This window comes from Dioszegia hungarica, assembly GCF_025882075.1.
Source record: "Dioszegia hungarica strain PDD-24b-2 chromosome Unknown MKK02contig_32, whole genome shotgun sequence".
Lineage (NCBI taxonomy): Eukaryota > Fungi > Basidiomycota > Tremellomycetes > Tremellales > Bulleribasidiaceae > Dioszegia > Dioszegia hungarica.
In genome coordinates, this window is record NW_026515781.1 from 463390 (window position 1) to 479630 (window position 16241).

General features: G+C 56.8%; 5 protein-coding genes across 5 annotated transcripts; 1 reads left to right on the plus strand and 4 right to left on the minus strand.

The window, feature by feature from the left end:
- Positions 1-1351: 1351 nt before the first annotated feature.
- Positions 1352-1762, minus strand: MKK02DRAFT_21456 (ribosomal protein S28e; the record flags this gene model as incomplete). The annotated part of the gene is made up of 2 exons (XM_053086419.1): positions 1352-1504; positions 1724-1762. Coding segments are annotated over 2 exons (192 nt in total), but the record flags the coding sequence as incomplete, so codon positions are not given.
- Positions 1763-3754: 1992 nt separating this feature from the next.
- Positions 3755-4914, minus strand: MKK02DRAFT_30853 (uncharacterized protein; the record flags this gene model as incomplete). Its single annotated transcript, XM_053088151.1, has 4 exons — positions 3755-4092; positions 4305-4505; positions 4616-4737; positions 4871-4914. The coding sequence occupies 4 exons, from the start codon at positions 4912-4914 to the stop codon at positions 3755-3757; spliced, it is 705 nt and encodes a 234-aa protein (XP_052941638.1).
- Positions 4915-5312: 398 nt separating this feature from the next.
- MKK02DRAFT_41493 (uncharacterized protein) lies at positions 5313-6077 on the plus strand (the record flags this gene model as incomplete). Its single annotated transcript, XM_053091585.1, has 5 exons — positions 5313-5324; positions 5395-5482; positions 5535-5550; positions 5645-5809; positions 5858-6077. The coding sequence occupies 5 exons, from the start codon at positions 5313-5315 to the stop codon at positions 6075-6077; spliced, it is 501 nt and encodes a 166-aa protein (XP_052941639.1).
- Positions 6078-6415: 338 nt separating this feature from the next.
- Positions 6416-13125, minus strand: MKK02DRAFT_21269 (uncharacterized protein; the record flags this gene model as incomplete). Its single annotated transcript, XM_053086385.1, has 17 exons — positions 6416-6568; positions 6619-6745; positions 6801-6942; positions 7007-7306; positions 7365-7560; positions 7635-7896; positions 7946-8028; positions 8086-8442; positions 8492-8665; positions 8753-8941; positions 8997-9123; positions 9183-10166; positions 10211-11076; positions 11123-11396; positions 11445-11774; positions 11828-11931; positions 11962-13125. 17 exons carry the CDS (start codon positions 13123-13125, stop codon positions 6416-6418), a joined length of 5832 nt encoding a protein of 1943 aa, XP_052941640.1.
- A 313-nt stretch (positions 13126-13438) lies between these two features.
- MKK02DRAFT_41495 (uncharacterized protein) lies at positions 13439-14643 on the minus strand (the record flags this gene model as incomplete). The annotated part of the gene is made up of 4 exons (XM_053091586.1): positions 13439-13669; positions 13721-13801; positions 13862-14064; positions 14127-14643. 4 exons carry the CDS (start codon positions 14641-14643, stop codon positions 13439-13441), a joined length of 1032 nt encoding a protein of 343 aa, XP_052941641.1.
- Between the last annotated feature and the right edge of the window lie 1598 nt (positions 14644-16241).

Here is a 16241-nt window from a genome sequence, read left to right on the forward strand (position 1 = left end):
AGTTGAGAGGGGACAGGGTGGTCCGTTTCTGGTCGAAGGGGAAGGGGGATCGAGTGCGCGGCGAGGCGATGTTTGTGCAGTGCAAGAAGGGAGGGGTGGAGGTGGGGGTGTTCCGGGCCGTCAGCGCTCAGCGCCAGGCTCGGAGTTGAACCGATTCAGATTGGGGATTGGGGGTGTAGAGGAAACGTACCGTCTAGGAGACAGAGGTAGATAGCCATCCTGCCTGATTAGCATTTGCCTTTTGCCCTGACCTGACACTCGCTGACTCGTGCACGCTTCGCTCATAGCGTCTTTTGAGCCGCAGAGACGGGCAGCGAAGCACAGAGCAGGTATATACAGCGAGAAGGGAGAAGGGACATACCGTCCTGGATCAGTCTCGCGGCCTACCAGCCCATCCAGCGCGCTCCGAGGGGTATATGCTGCTCCCGTCAGCCTTCCTCCTCTCCTCCAGGAGCAGAAGGTTTACGTGCACATACTGTCCGGTTTGACTTGTCTGAAGACGAGAACGTTTGGTGTATTCCACCGTGACAGAGAAGAGCTTGCCTCAGGCTCGCGGGCAGAAGGGACGGGGTTGGATGATGAGCCCGTTGATGGGTTCGGCGCTAAAGTTGATGTAGTGGCTGATGTAGTGGTAGTGGTCATGGTCACGTCGACGTTCATCGTGGGCAGCGATATACCTTGGGCTGTGGCAGGAAAGCGGAGGCTAAAGGGGTGTGGTAAGGTTGAAGAGCGAAAGAAGAAGGACGCGAGCTGGTCGCGCAGCAAGTGGACGGCCAGAGTGGAGGCTCGTCGCCAGCCGCCAGCCTCCCGCCTCGTCCAAAGTCTTAGCGATATCTGCCTCCCCTACCCGTTCCCATCGATCCCTCTGAGCACGACTCGACATTACAGACCCTGCGCAACATAGAGTCAGAAAGAGAATACATCTATGCTGTGTGATGCAAAAGACGCCAAACTAGTTGGGTGGGTTTTGCGCACTACGTCTGCGCCGCCATTCTCCGTAGTCCTATCCCCCTATACGCCCGATCCCACCCCGGAACACCCCAAGAATCCCCGCCTATACATCGCTTTTTGTTGGTTTCGATGTGTGGTTTATCGGAGACGACTGAAGGAGTCAGCGGATGTTCCAGGTTGGATATTCGGGCAGCGATTCCTCCCTGTCCCGCGTCTGGACTACACTATCCTCCACCTCGCATACCGCCAGCTACGACTTTGCAATCCGCTAGCCGTCCTTCCTGCAGATGCCTTGACATCCATCCTCCCGTGACAAGTATCATCCCGTCCTTTCTCTCCCATGCGCCACATCCCCAAATCCGACGAAAGCCCCATCCCCATCCCAAGCCTAGATCCGAACTCACCGAGCCTCACGCTCCGACTCGAGCAACGCCAAGATGTCATTCACCCGCACCGGGCCCTTGACGTTCCGGATGATGGATCGCGACGTGTCGTCCATGAATTCGACGCGGACCTGGGTGACACCTCCTCGCGAACCGGTACGGCCGAGCACCTAACGTATCAGCTGACTGTGCTTGGATACAATCCCCCATCCACAAGTTTGCCAGCTGATCTCGCTGTCCGCCCGATCCTATCCACCCAGATCATCCGCCTGTTCCCGTTTCGCTGTTCCAGCAGCAATTCCCCCTATGCCTCCCTATAGCCCTCCTCCTCCCCTCCCTTCGATCCCCTCATTCCCTTATACCACCTTCGATTCGGCGGCTCAACTCACCTTGAGCACCTTGGCGAGCTTGACGGGGACCTTGTTGGTTGATTCCTACACGGTCAGCATTTCCCCTCTACAGATCTCTCCCTCATCTCCCTCGATCTTCCCGATTCCGCCTATTCCCCCTTAACCATTTCCGCGCGAACAGCGATGAAGACGCACCATGTTGGCTGATTAGTCGAAGGATGGAGGGTAGAGAAGGGCGTATCGACGTATAGCTGGAGGCTGTAGCGAAAGCAGCGAATTCAATCAAGTGGCTGCAGCGAGGAGGACGGAAGCTAATTACCGAGACAGAATTACCAGAAGTGGTAGAAAGTAGCAAAGGTTTGTGGCGGATCGGCGTTAATCTTACGACCGATGCTTCCGCCTGGTGGCGAAAGACGGTCCACCTTGCAACTGCTGCGTACGCGTGCGCGTGCAAGAGCTGAACTAGCAAGCGGCATACCCTGCCACGTTGCATCTGTATAAACACAAACTCTGCAGTACCGATCAGTCATCGATTCCCCTGCCGTCCTGCTCAGCCTCGATCATTTCCTCTGCTGCTTGATACGCATTGAACGATAGTCTTCCGCAGTAGCCGCCAGCACGCTGACACGGCTTCCCCAGCTGTAACTGTCGCAGATATCCTCCATCGCCTTGATTCGCGCCACCAAGGGTCCACGGAGGTCCTTGTGAGTGTAGAGAATCTTCTTCCAAGCGACTCCGGTGAGAGAGCCCCGGTCGCTGAAGGCGTTGTGAAGGGCAGATTGCAGTGTTTGGAATGACGGGTGAGCATAGTAGTCCTCGACCACCTTGGCTGTGTCCTTCTCCCCGATGATGTCCGAGATGGACTTCTTCTTTGTGCTCACAAACATGACCCTGTCATAGCCACAGACACCACGATCCGACAATTCGGCCCACAACCCCAGGGTCACTGTAGGATTGACTGGTCTGGCCGAGGAATCGGCTTGGTCGAGGAAGGATTTGAAATGGACAACGTGTGAGGTCGCCATCTTCAATGTGCTGACCCGATGATAAAATGCGATGGATAATGCACCTGACTGGGCCCGCCGATGCGAGCCGATATAGCAGGCCCGCGCCTGCTCGCCGCGATTGAGAAGGACAAAGGACGAGTCATCATTTGAGCCCTTCGTGCACGACAAATCAGGGGAAACGGGGAAGGCACGACAGATTGCGTTTCAGCTCCACAAATGGCGCCCTGCTGATACGCAGTGGTGCATTACGCATACAAGTCTGCATAGCTGGAAGGCGGCCCTTCCTCGCGAGTCACGCGCGGGGGTCGGAGCTTTATCGTGCGAATGTGACAGGCCTGCCGATCCGCACCATCGGAAGAGGGGAATTGCGCTCAGGTTGTAAGGCACTAGCGGTCGGGAAATCTCCCGGCCTCGACCTGACACTCACTGATCGAAACGGATCTGCTGCACAACCTGGCAGCGATGCAATATCTCTCATAGTCTGTTTTGGTACACACTCGTACTGCTGATAGACAATCCACCTACCGACACAGAGCCCCCATGATGTGTCCCGCCTGCTTCAGGTTGACAACCAGTACCGTGATGTGTGTCTCGCTTCCTGCCCTCGTCTAATGACTTTCATCTGGTGAAAACTGTCCGCGTGCTCTTCAACGCCGCCTCTCGTGCTGAAAGATGCCCCGCTGGTTTCTGAGCCTGAAGACGGGACATGGTCGGGCCACCCTTTGCCTGCAGGTTGACAAGCTATGTCTCCCATCTGAAGCGGACGTCTGGTATATGAGATAGCGTCACAGCATATGCTAGCACCAATCTGTGCTTGCATTGCATTGGTAAGTCTGTGATTTCGAATGCACTAGCGCAGGGGATTACAGCAGTCGACACGAGCGCTCGGTTGTAGATCCGAGCTGGAGCGCTGATGTTGAAGCGATGGAAACCGGAGCGGACACCTTCATTAGACACTTTAGTGAGCTTGTGTAGCCTTCTTGCCTCAGCCAACAAAATACATGACGGTACGAGTCAGCGACTGCAAACGGCAACGACCCAGAGTAGTGACGCAGGGAACCCCCTAGCTACCAGACGGGCCAGTCAGACCCCCTCGACCGGCCTGCGTCCCATCCATCCCGGGAGCACTCTCGCCGCCATCGGTCACTCCGCTGTTCCTCTGCCTGACTTGCTGCATGTACTTCATCATGAGGTACTGACTGTCCGCTTCGGGGTTGTCCGTGTCGGATGCGACTGATTGAATCTGGCTGTCCTGCCTCACGTGATCAGGCATTCTCGCAACAAGCTCTTGCACGGTGTAGCCGGTACTGGGAGCAACGAGGGAGCGTGCACCTTGGGTCTCCGCAGTAGTGACGTTCTCCTCCGTCGGCGGGCCCAAACGCTCCGCTCGGCGCGCCGCCACTGCCTCATCAGCGGACGGGTCTCGCCCGATTGGGTCGGATTGGAGTTTCGGTCCATGATGGTGTGTGACTGGTAGAAGTGTGGTCAGGCCGGAAAGCAAAAGGTGGAGTTGGAGTTTGAGGAGGGTAAGTGGCAATGGAGAAAGAAAGCGAGAGGGGACGAGCTCTTATACATCACAGAAGTCAGCGATTTCTTGCCGATGGTGTGTCAACTTTGAATCTCAACGCAGTGCTCCATAGGATCCTTTGACTCGCTTACACTGCATTCTGGGAGGCCTCCGATCAGCAGCCACGCGATCGCGCCGAGTGGTGTGTCAGCCTTGGAACTGAACGCCAGACCGCCCGAGGATCCTTTGACTCGTCTGCACAGCTTTGGGGATGGCCTGCTACCGCTGGTCCAGCGATCGCGCCCAACTGGCCGTCATCATACAGGTCCGACCAGGCGACTCGCCTCCCCTTTCAATCTGCGGGCTACAATACTACTTGTCAGCACTTGAGGCTGATGGACGATATTGTAGCTAGACCTCTAGCTGTCGTCACTGCTCGAGAGGAGATGTATGGAGCTGGGTGAGCGTCATCAGTGACTTGTGAGCCAGCGTCTCTCACAGCCGCGATTGATGAGAAATCACCAGTACAGGCCTTCCAGCTGTACTATGCTTCCCCACCCATCGCAGGATGTGCGTAGACGAGTATGGGAAGGTATGGGACGATAGAGTCGGCACCTGCATGATCGACTGATCGACACTGATCAAGCGCTGACCCAATTCCTGGTGACTCACCATGCCGAAAGATGACGAGCCGGTGAGGAACGCACGTCGATCATTGCGTACTCGTGAGCAGGTGTCGTTCCAGTCACCTCATCGCCGTCGCCGTCGCCACTCGCCGCTGCTCTAATGCGGTACTATACGAGAGCGAGGAGGAACGTCATTGAGAGGCTGGACCAACGAAGACGGGTGGCGGAAAAAGACTATCCAAAGCGGGAAGGCTGCCACTCTGAGCTGTGCTGAAATGACGTCGATCTGCCGTAATTCCGCTTCCGGCTTCGGCTTTTCCCTGTTTTGGTTGACAGATCCGGCTGAGCACCAACAAGAGACATCGTCGTCTCAGCCAGTCTCTTTTCACTCTCTACATCTACCTATATATCATCTACCTGCTACAGCTACTTGCAGCTACCCACCAGCCTCTACACATACCACCTCAACGAACTACTCAGTAATCACAATGGTCGACGCAGTAAGTCTCGCAGCCGCCCCTTTGTTCTTGCGGAGTCGCAAGCCCTTGAGCTATCTCGCTGACCCATCAGGCTGTCCACGTTAAGCGAGGCCACCCGGCGCTCTTCGGTACACTCCTCGTCTTCGGTATCATCGAGGGTGCTACTACATCATGGCTTAGTGAGTTTTGCTTTCCTGATTTAGAGCAAGCGCAAATGCTGACCGCATTCAGCTATGCAGTACAACAAGTGAGAATTATTTCCATCTTGGGCAGGCGCCACCAACGCCGTGCCTTTTCCGCCAGGTCCTGCTTGAATTTATGAGCGGCAGCTGACAAGGTAGCAACGGCTCATACCCCAACTCGTCTATCCGTGACCGTGTCCGCTTCCTCGTCTTCGTCTCATGGTGGACGGTCGTTTTCGCCGCTGCATACCTCGCCGTCTTCCTCCTTGCTGCCGACAACTTCTTGGCTAGCATTGCATCCCACGGTATCTGGATCTTCTTGACGTACGTCTCCTCTCTGTTTATGGCCACATCACTTTGCTGACTCCTCAGCTGGATCTTCTGGCTTGCCGGTGCCGCTGCCCTCACCGCGTCCCTCGGCGGTGGTCTTTCGTGCGGCCTCACCAACCTCGCCTACTGCGGTCAGCTCAACGCTGCCATTGCCTTCGCCTGGATTGAGTGGATCATCATCACCATCCTTTTGATCGTTATCGTCCTCCTCGGTACCTCCGCCCTCAGGCGCGGTGACCGTCTCAGCGCCGGCCTCGTCTAAGCCTTTCGCTAGACCTATCAATGGGTGTGGCGTGCAGTGGGGCGTAGCGGAGAAGCTAGGACATTGCCCTGAATGACAAAGCAGAGCGGAGAGGAAGGAGCGTGGGGGAGCAAGTGGAGGGGAGTGAGCGTGAGCCTAGAAAACATATACTACCAAATTCTATAATGCTATGTAGCAGATCAAACACATATGTTGCTTACTCGGTCTCTGCTTCTGCCGCCCCAAATCACGGGCAGAAACATTTTCTCACAGCCAATGCTGCAGGTCTTTATTGTCACGGACCAAGATATCTATTACATGACCCTCAAATAACCCAAACCAAAGCTAATCTATGTAAGTCATGTACTCTCGTACCTCCCCGGCCTCATTAAGCCCTTCTCCACCCCTACTCTCGCCAGCCAATCCCTCATCGCCAGCCTCATTTCCGGTGCCTGCTGTCGACTGAGCAGATCCATGACGAGGGGATAGTACGTTGGCACGTGTTGCTCGAACTGGAGTCGTCAGCTCTGGCTTCCGCGCTTCGGAATCTAACCAGACTTACTGCTGCATCCTCAAGGCCGATACAGCCCCGCAAGACCTCAGTGACAACAGGCGTCCAGGCAGCGACGTTACGAGGTTGCATTTCCGGGTCGATATTGACAAAATCTTTGATCACCTCGGTACTCAGTCTGACGGATCAGCTTCATTCCACTCTCCAAAGCAGCCGTCTAAGAAAGCACTTACGGGACAAGCCGATCTAGTACACCTGTCCTTGTCGCGCGATGCGCATCCCTCGGATCCCTGTACATCCTCAAAAGGACATTGATGAGTGTAGCGGCGGCGCTCGATTCCTGCTTGAGCAAGTTCGGTAATTGCCTCATGAATCCTACACCCTTCAGCTGCTGGCTCCGGATCCACTACCGTGTCCACCTCAGCTGAGCTAAACTCACCTGCTTTCCACAACTTTGTCCTCAGATCCTTATCCGCATTGAACTTTCTCGCAAACCTCCACGAATCGTCCAGGACACCCATGAATCTCAGCAGATGCTCCGCCGGGATGGTATTGTACACATCATCATTCTGCAGCAGGCCATGCGTTGTTTCGATGAGGAGAAGCTGAAGAACGCATTTGACGATGATTTGTCGGAAGATTCGGCGTTGATCCTTGAAGGCGAGAGTAGGGGGAAGGGCGGGCGCTTTCTCAGAAGCGGGATCGAGTGGGGCGGGGGCAACGAACTTTTGGAATGGGGCTGTCAATATCAGCTAGCTGTTCCGCCTTGAAGAAGATGCGCGGGAAGATCAGCTTACCATCCTCCTCGACCATCTCATCCGGCTCGAGCTCGATCGAGAGCTGCGGGTCAAATAGCTGGCCAGCCGTGGTCGTGCGGAAGAGCATGACGAAGGCCGAGACAATACTCTCCCATTTCTCCGGCGAAAGCTTCCGGACATTGCTTTCAAGCAGCTGCTGGAAACAGGACGTCCCTATCCGAGCGAGAGTGTCGTTCTCTGCAGTAAATCAGCTACTGGCGCATACATCAATCGTACTCCAGGCAGCTCACCTTGACAGATACACGCCACAAGAATATCCAACAGCCCATCCAGGAACCGCTGCATGACTGAGAAATACACCGTGTACAGCTCAATCATCTCCCTCAGCGCCGAAATGAGCGTCGTCGACAGCCATACCGACATCTCCTCGGCAGACCGGAAGCGGACGTCGGACTTGGCGCGGAGGATCGCAAAGATGGGGAAGAGGATTTGCTGGTTGATGGTGTTCCAGAAGGGAGGGGAGAAGTTTCGGCCGTGGATCTTGAGGGTTTCGAATAGGCAGTCGAGAGCTCTACGGGTCGTCAGTTCGGTCCAGCATCAGAGAGTGGAGAGTAACTTACAGTCTCCGCACCTCAAGGTCTTCACCCGTCATGATGATCTCGTAGAACGAATGCAGTACGGGCAGCCAGTACTTCATCATCGGCTCCTCCGTCCGGTCCTTCTCCTTCCCTTTCCCATTGCCATTGGCGACAACAGCCACCTCCCGCCCCTCTTCCTCTACATCAACATCGGCGACCTCGCCTAGCCGGCACTCCTCGCACTCCAGCATCTTCCCAACCAGCCCACGGACCATCTCAATCGCCTGCAGACTGATCTTCTGAAACTTGCTGACGCGGCAGAAGTCCGTGATGCAGGTAGTGAGATCCGAGAACGCGCCGTACTTGACAACGAGAGTAAAGTGTTCGCGGTAGACGAGGGTGACGAGTTCAAAGGCGTAGTTGGCGACACTCTCGGTGAGTACTTTGGAGGCGGCCGAGAAGACGCTAAACATCGTTCGCCAGCCGGATCGAAGGTTCTGGACCCGAGCTTGGAGCATTTGTTGAAGGCATTGGAGGACCTGAATGTCAGCTATGTATGCCGTCGGCTGTGCAATATGCGTAACTGACCATCTCACGAGCGTCCGAGTTTTTGTTGTTGATGATGGTGTACTCGAACGGCCGGAGGAAGTCCTTCTGGAAACGGAAGTGGGACAACTCCTCCTTCTGCAGGAAGTTCATAGCGAGTTGGCGGAGCGCGTCGAGCGCAAAGAAGCTGACATTCGGGTTGTTGTGACAGCAGACCTATTTTGTCAGCCTAGATCCCGGAGGCTGCGCTTGGCGAGCTGAAGCAGCATCTCCAGCTTCCTATTGCATGACCTCGACACTGACCTGGTTGAAATGCTCCCCCAGAATCTGCCATATCCCACTCCACTCCAGCCTGATCCGGTCCATGTTGTAGTAAGAAATCTCGACGAGCTTTTGCAGACTGAACATCCTCGGTCGAGCAGAGGCGCCGGATGACTGGATCTCTTCCCATGAGACTTCGCTAAGCGCACGAACAAAGTCGACGATAGCGGACTACAAAGTCAGCTTGATTTCGCCTGGAATTTCTGCAAAGCTTAGCTGCACTCACCCCTGACAGGTTCTTTGTTTGCGAGAACACCATATCGGCCGCGACGGTGACTTCTCTTGAGCGAGACTCCTCGGCGATCTCTTCTGCTGGGCGCTTTTTGGTCGGCTTTTTCCCGCTTGCTGTTGATCTGTATTGTCAGCTGGTCCCATGTATGAAAGTGTCTTCACTACTAGCGAATCAACTAACTCTCTCCTGTTCAGATCCGGCACGTCCATCCCGCTCGAGATCAACTGCATCCTCTCCAGCTGGCTGACACACGTCAACACGTCCTTCCAGCTCGCCTTGAGATTACTCCCATCCGGCCCAATCGCAATCTCCAGCAAACTCTTGATCGCCTCCATATTCTTCGGACGCATCTCCGCCAGATTGTTGAGGTACGTGAACTTGGCGAGGGTCGAGACAAACGCATTCCGCTCGAGGTCCATGTCAAACAGACAGACAATCTTGATCGCTGCACGCAGACCCTCTAGGCACTGCTCGACAACGACCATATCATCCGTCTCCTGCAGGGGACCTGAGATACCCGCGAGGAACGGCATCCACGCGACTTCAAACATGAAGCGAACGTGTTCGAGCCGGGACGCCGAGTAAAAGTGGTCGGTCGGCCGAGTGACGCCTCGGCGTTGTTGGCGGACCATGGCCTTGAGAAGGGCTTCCGTCTTGGTCGACATGTTCTCCGATTGAGCGACGTACGCCTCCCGCTGGAGGTCCCGACCGACCGTAGCGAGTGATCCAGAGATACCGCCCGCGGGCGTCGTTCCCGGCTCCTGGATCTCGTCCTTCATCTTGATCTCGTTCGCCTGGATCTCGTCATAGATCTCCCCCAACAGCTCCTCTGGCAAGTCCTTGCCGTCGTTGATTCCCCGGTTGTTTTTGACAAACTCCACCTTGGTCATCCGCTTTTGTTTTAGATTCTTGTTGTGCGCATCCGTGTTTAGCATGATGACCGAAAAGGCGAGAATATAGGCCGTGTCGGCATTGGCAAACGTCCCGTCCGGGTTACCCTCCATGTACCGCTCGGCGTACTTGAGCATGAACCGGTCGATCTTTTGCGCCTCTCCCGGTAGACGGAAAGTCTGGAGGTACATCCGAAGCGCCTCGGTAAAGTGCATGTCGGCGAACTCGAGCATATCGACAAAGGCGTGCATGGTGGCGACGTTGTCGGCATCACTGCGAGTCAGCTCCTAGCTCATCTCACGCGTCCAATGACTCACCCCTCGCCGAGGTACTCTCCGATCATGGCCTTACTCAACCCCTCATTCTGGAGCAGAAAGCGCGCAATATCCGTCGGCGCCTTGCTCCGGATAAAGCCATTCTCCACCAAGAACTCAATACCCCGCTTGGGCTTGAAGTTGAACTTCTTGATACCCTCCTGGAGCGTCGTCTTGCGCTGCTTCTGCCCTTCCAGCCGCGCAACATCGTCATCCGGATCAGGCGTGTTGACGCCAGTACTCGACGCGCCAGGTCCGCCGGGGGTAGCCGAGCCCGAATTGGCGCCTGGCCAAATCGGCGACGGAGCGGCAAGATCAAAGTTGTCAGACGCAGCGGTACCGTTCCGATGTGCGAGAGGTCGAGCCGTATCCTCCGACGCGCGCGGGTCTGCGTCGCCTTTGGTTCCCGTGGCTGCCGAGCCGGAATTGGCCGTTGCCCAAGTAGCGAGTGATTTGAGGGCATTGACGAGACACTCGAGACTCTGTCTCCTGAGCTTGATCTCGGGCGAGAGGCCCGCGTAGCTCGCGTGCTCCTTCTCCCCCATCGCCGCCGTGGTCAAGCTCGGAGGAATGTTGGGTCCTCCCATCCCCTCCTTGGCCGACTTGCCTTCCCCCTGCTTCAGCTCCTCCTTGCTCGGAGGGGCAAAGTGCGTTTGACCGATTTTCGAAACAATGTTCATGAGCTTCTCGTAGATGTTCTCGGGGGCGGCACGGTCGCAGTCGTAGTTGATGTAGATCTCTACGAGGGCCTGCGGGTCTTGGCAAAGCCGGATGAAGACCGCGAGGATGAGGGATTTTTGGCGGATGGTAGAGTGGCGCATCTCGAGAATGGGGATAAAGATTTCGTTGAGGAGGACCTCGATCTCTTTCTGGTTCTTTCAGCTTATGCCCCAGCTGAGTAAGGGCAAAGCTCACCTTCATTTGCGCCCGCATCGACTTGAGCATACACCAGAAGATCTCCACGCTGAGCTCAAACACCTGGTTCACGGTGGAGACAGCGTTCCGGCTCAAGCTGAGGCAGAGGTACTGCTTGGTCGCCTGCAAGAAAGGAGTCATCTCGAGGGACGAATTGGACGGGATGCAAATAGCCGAGTTGACAAAGAGGTCGGCGTGCGAGCGGAGAACAGTGAGGATGAGGTGGAGGGACAAAAGCTTGGACCGCATGGCGTGCGAGCGGAGGTCACGTTCGCTGAGATATCTCAGCTTGATGCCAGCTCGAGTGATGGTCCTAGCTTACCTGTCCGTAACGAGCGGCTTCATGCTGAGCTTGCACAGCGCCCTGAACACCAAAAAGGCATCCTTGACGAACAAGTCCTCCACCGGGATAGGCCGACCAAGGGCGTCCAGACTTCCCTCCTCGTCCAGGTTGACATCTGCTCGCGGGGTTGCTGGAGCTGCAGCGTCTGGCTCGGGCGTGTCGAGCGCATCACCATTCGGCGCTGGAACCGAGATTGACGGTGCTGGAGGCTGAGCCTCGAGGGATGGGGACGGGAGTGGTGCTTCGAGGGCGATAGGTGCTGGAGCGGTGGGAATGGCGTCATTGGGGTTGGGCTCGGCGAAAGAGTCCCTGTTGGGTCAGCTGTATCCCCGCGCAGATCAAGGAAGGCTGGCTTAGCTCACAGAGTCATTTTCGGCAGCTCTCCATTCGCCTCCTTTGGCGTGGTAGGTGCTGGTGTCTGTCTTCCAGAAACGCTCCCTTGCCCACCCTTCGTCGGCGTCCCACGCTCGCTCTCAATCCCCATCCCCAACCCAACTCTCCTCGCCTCATTCTCGCTCAATCCTGTCGATCGCCTCACCGCTTTCGGGTCTGGCCTCAAAACCCTACCAAAAATGTGATGCACCATCTGCGTCAATCCTCCCTGTGCGACCACCTGGTTGCTCGCATCCGTGGACAGGAGGAAGACGTTGTATACCGTCCGGATCGCCTTAAGGAGGGACGACTGGTGTACCAGCATCCCCTTGTCTGTCGACAGCACTATCGCCATGAGCGCCTTAACGACCTGAAGGGCTACCGGCGCCGGCGACGCTTCCGAGTACGCGAGGGTGATGGTGTGGGTGATGAGATCCGGCAGAGGGGAGAGACCCTTGGGCGGACCATTGGGCTCCGAGAAGAAGGAGTGGGAGATGAGTTTCGACAGGAGGTCGAGCGAGGTAATGAGGATAGGAACGGAGGTGGTCTGGGGATTGGAGATGGCTAAGCGGAGCGGCTCGAAGATCTCCCTAGGGTGCATGAAGGCCGCGTTGGAGGTGTCTTGGCATAGCTCCAAAGCCTTTTTAGCGGCCGCCGAGAAGGACGCGGACCGTCCCGCTTCTTTGGAGTTGACGAGCACCTGCAGAGGAGGGGTAATGAGGACCGAGGATAGCTGAGGGGCACGGGCATTTGCCTGAGGCATGGAGGATAAGGAGAGGGTGGTCGCGGTGGAAGAACGGCGTGAGTGATCCACCCTGCTTGGACGCGTAGAGGAGGGTCGCGAGGGTGTTTGCGCCGAGGAAGTGACCGAGTGGAGAGACGTGACGCTGGATGAGGCGGGGTTGCTTCGGTGGGCAGGAGGTGAGGTGGGGTCTGAGCCGGGAGGGACGGGTGTTGTCCCTCGGCTCAGATCCACATCCTGCATGCTCGCCTCTGTGTCCGTCCGGGTGGGTATGGGCCGCGAGAAGGGAGGAGGTGACTTCAAGCTGGACGGTGACTGGGGCTTGGGCGGAGGTGGAGGAGGGGAGGTAGGTATGTCGGCGGGATTGAGAACGATAGCGGGCGGGGCAGCCGTCTGGGAATCTGTAGGCTTTGTAGGGCTGGCCGGCGCAGCAGGCAGCTCCTTTTGCGGCGAGACTACCTCCTCTGGCGCTGATGAAGGAGGAGATGTCACGGCCGTGCCATTTGGCGTAGCTGAGGCCGCCTCATCAACAGACACCTCCTCCATCGGCAGGGTCTCCGCGTCCGGGTTCCCGTTGGCTTTGCCGAGCGAGACCTCTTCGAGCGGCGCTTCGCCGTTGGCTGTCGAAGCCTCGACGTGTGAGTCGCTGGCCTTGTTGTCTGCCATGCTCGACTACGATGTATACTAGGGATTGAAGGATAAGGGAAGAAGAGGAATGTTCAAGGTGCACAGCGGGGACGTGTTCGCGAGGAAGTCGCGATCGTACGCGCCGAGATTCGCCACGTGGCTGCGTGCATTACTTCTATACAGCTGCAGCGACCTTCTACCATATTATACTGTCGCCTCCGCCCGTGCCTACCTAGTACCTCTCAACCCGGATACTCCCGCTTCCGACCTGAGTCGCAACTGCAGATATGGCAGTGATGCGCCACTGCGGATCCGTCTGCGGATTGGCGTAGCTTGAGCCGCCCCTTCCTCCCTCTCCGAGCCTACCGGCATCTTTTTGTAGGCCACCGTTTCCTCCGTGAAACCCTCCTCCTCCGCCTCCTCCAGCGACGCTCGCTCCACCTCCACCCCCGTCCCCACCAGTCTGGCTTCGTCAGCACACGGCTGTCTGGGGTCAAGCCTCGAATTGGCTCACTTGACCAGAAGGGTTGCCCCCGGCTCCGGAGTTGCCTCCCTTGAAGGTACCTCCATAGGACGGTGACTGTGAACCTCCCCACTGTCAATTAGCGATGCCATTGATGGGGGTAGGAGGAGAAAAGGTAGTCGCGAGACTCACACCACCGAGCACGGCACCTGGTGCATTCGAGTCCGTCCCTTTGGTCTGGTAACCTGCTCCGCCGCCGCCTCCTAGTGCTCCGCCTCCAGTGCCACCGTCAGCGGTCTGAACCGCGGTGGGATTAGTGCCCCCGGGGGTTCCGTTCCCCATAAAGTAACCCGCTCCACCGCCTCCACCAGCCACGAGCAAGACAGAGCTAATATCTGTATCGCCAGCTTCGCGGCCAGTCTGTCTGTGCTGTACCTCAGAATGCAAAACGACTCACCAGCGCCGTCCTGCGGATATTTGCCAGGGGGCGTGACCCAGAAAAACGAGCCGCCTCCACCGCCACCGCCACCGACCGATCCCCACCTTGATTCCAATCTACCCGCACAACCGATATAATATGAGAAGAGTATTCCGACATTCCCCGTACTGACGGTTATGTTTGTGTCGACCACGGCACCAAGACCGGCTACTGCTCCGGAATTACTTGGACCTCCGCCCTGCGCTCCAGCGATCGTGATGCGATACTTCCCGTCCGGAAAACCCACGAACCGTCCAGCCCCGCAAGTCTGGGTCAGGTCCCATACCTCTCGCCGCGGTATTGCGGCTCGAGCCTTGGGATTGGGTTCTAGTACCGGTAGACCTTGCTGGATACATTCGACATTGGTGTGGCATGAAGGTACAGGTTGGCGACTGTCACCATTGGGGTTCCGCTTCAGGAGGAATCGGCCATCCGCGCTGGGGATGAGAGCGACGGCCGAGAGCGTCCAGGCGATGAGCCGACAGAATGCGAACATGATCTTGATGGGATCTGTAGAGTAGGAAGAGTGAGCAAGTAAGCGAGGCCAGATCAGTAGAGAATTGAGTGGGTGAAGGGAGGTCCCCGAACAGCTTGCTATTTTGAATGAGCTGCCCGAATAACAGACGTCACCTCCGCCAAAACGCCTCGGGACAACGGGCGAGTTACGCGCGGTGAATTGAGGACAACGAGCTGTGTGACAGAGTCCTACTTACCACGGAGTAAAGCTGCGGTGCCTGATAATAGCGGAGCTGATAGCGGAAGCCACTGGAGGGAAAAAAGGCAGAGGAGGTGAGCCTCTAATTACGGCACCTTGTCGGTACTGTGGCTAATGCATTTATCCTACTGAACAAGATCTATGGATTTAAACTAGCCTATCAAATTAATTACCACGTCATCGTCTGCGCCCTCATTTTCACTAAGCTCAAAGATATCCTCTTCATCATCGATGCCCACTTCCCCTCCGAGATCCCGCTCTGCCACTCGTCCATCTGCTTCTTCGCCTCCTTCTGAATGAATCCTCCTGTTGAAAATACCATCGGCGTAAACGTCCCGACCCCTCCTGGCGCGTCCACCGTGGTGTTCTTGGCTATCTTCTTCAGCCACCCTTCCGCCTGTAGCCTGACCCGCTCCCACTCGGGCCGCTTGGTCGACCTCATCACCTCGCCCGCTTCTAGTCCCGGGTTTCCAAACGAGGAGTATGCGTCCTCGGTAAAGATGGAGTAGACCTTGATGTCATGTTCCGTTGTAGCCGTACCGATAATGCCCGACGCCCATACCCGGAGGTCGTTGCGTTTCTGATTGTTATCGGTGGATGTTGGTTCGTACTCGACCCGAACACCTCTAGACTGGACGGCGTGCCCTAGTGCATGTACGACCGCGTTGTGTCGGGCGTATTTGAAGTAGGGGTCGCAGGTCTCGCTGTGACCGAGTTCCGCCGAATGGGTACCGCAGCGGGGGCAGTGGATGGAGCCGGGGATGAGGGTGCGGTAATGGAGCGCGGCGCTAATTTGCTGATTGTTGAGTAGTTGCGTCTTGTTCCATGGTATCACCCCCATCTACCGCCTCGCGAGTTGCGACCCGTTCTCCACCAACCCCTTCCGGTCCTTGTCGTTCATCTTCCCCAACAGCTCCTCGCTTCTCGCCTCGAACATCTCCCTGCACCTCTCTCCCTGCTTCTTGATCCTCCTCTCCCCCTCCACCTCTTCCCTAGCGTCGTCAATGATCCCATCGATAAAATTGTCCGCCATCTCGTCCGCTGCCTTTCTCGCTACTGGCGCCACTTCTTGGTGCGGCAAAATGCCCATCCCGCCCAGCCTTATGGGTAAGGAGATGATGCGGTCCTCGTGCTCGTGCGAGAGACTCGCTGCGCGCATGCGCTTGACAGTATCGTAGAGCCGGCTGTCAAGTTCTGCCCAGAGATGGGTGAGGTCGGAGGTGTCAAGGCACCGCTGGAGGTGGCGGAGCTCCATCTGGAAGGACATGCGGAGGATAAGGAGGGCGTGCTGGGAGTGGAGGGAGGAGAGTTTGTCGAGCTTGGCGTACAGCTTGTCCATCTTCTCCTGGAGGAACGCCTCCCTCGCCGCCTTTGGTCCG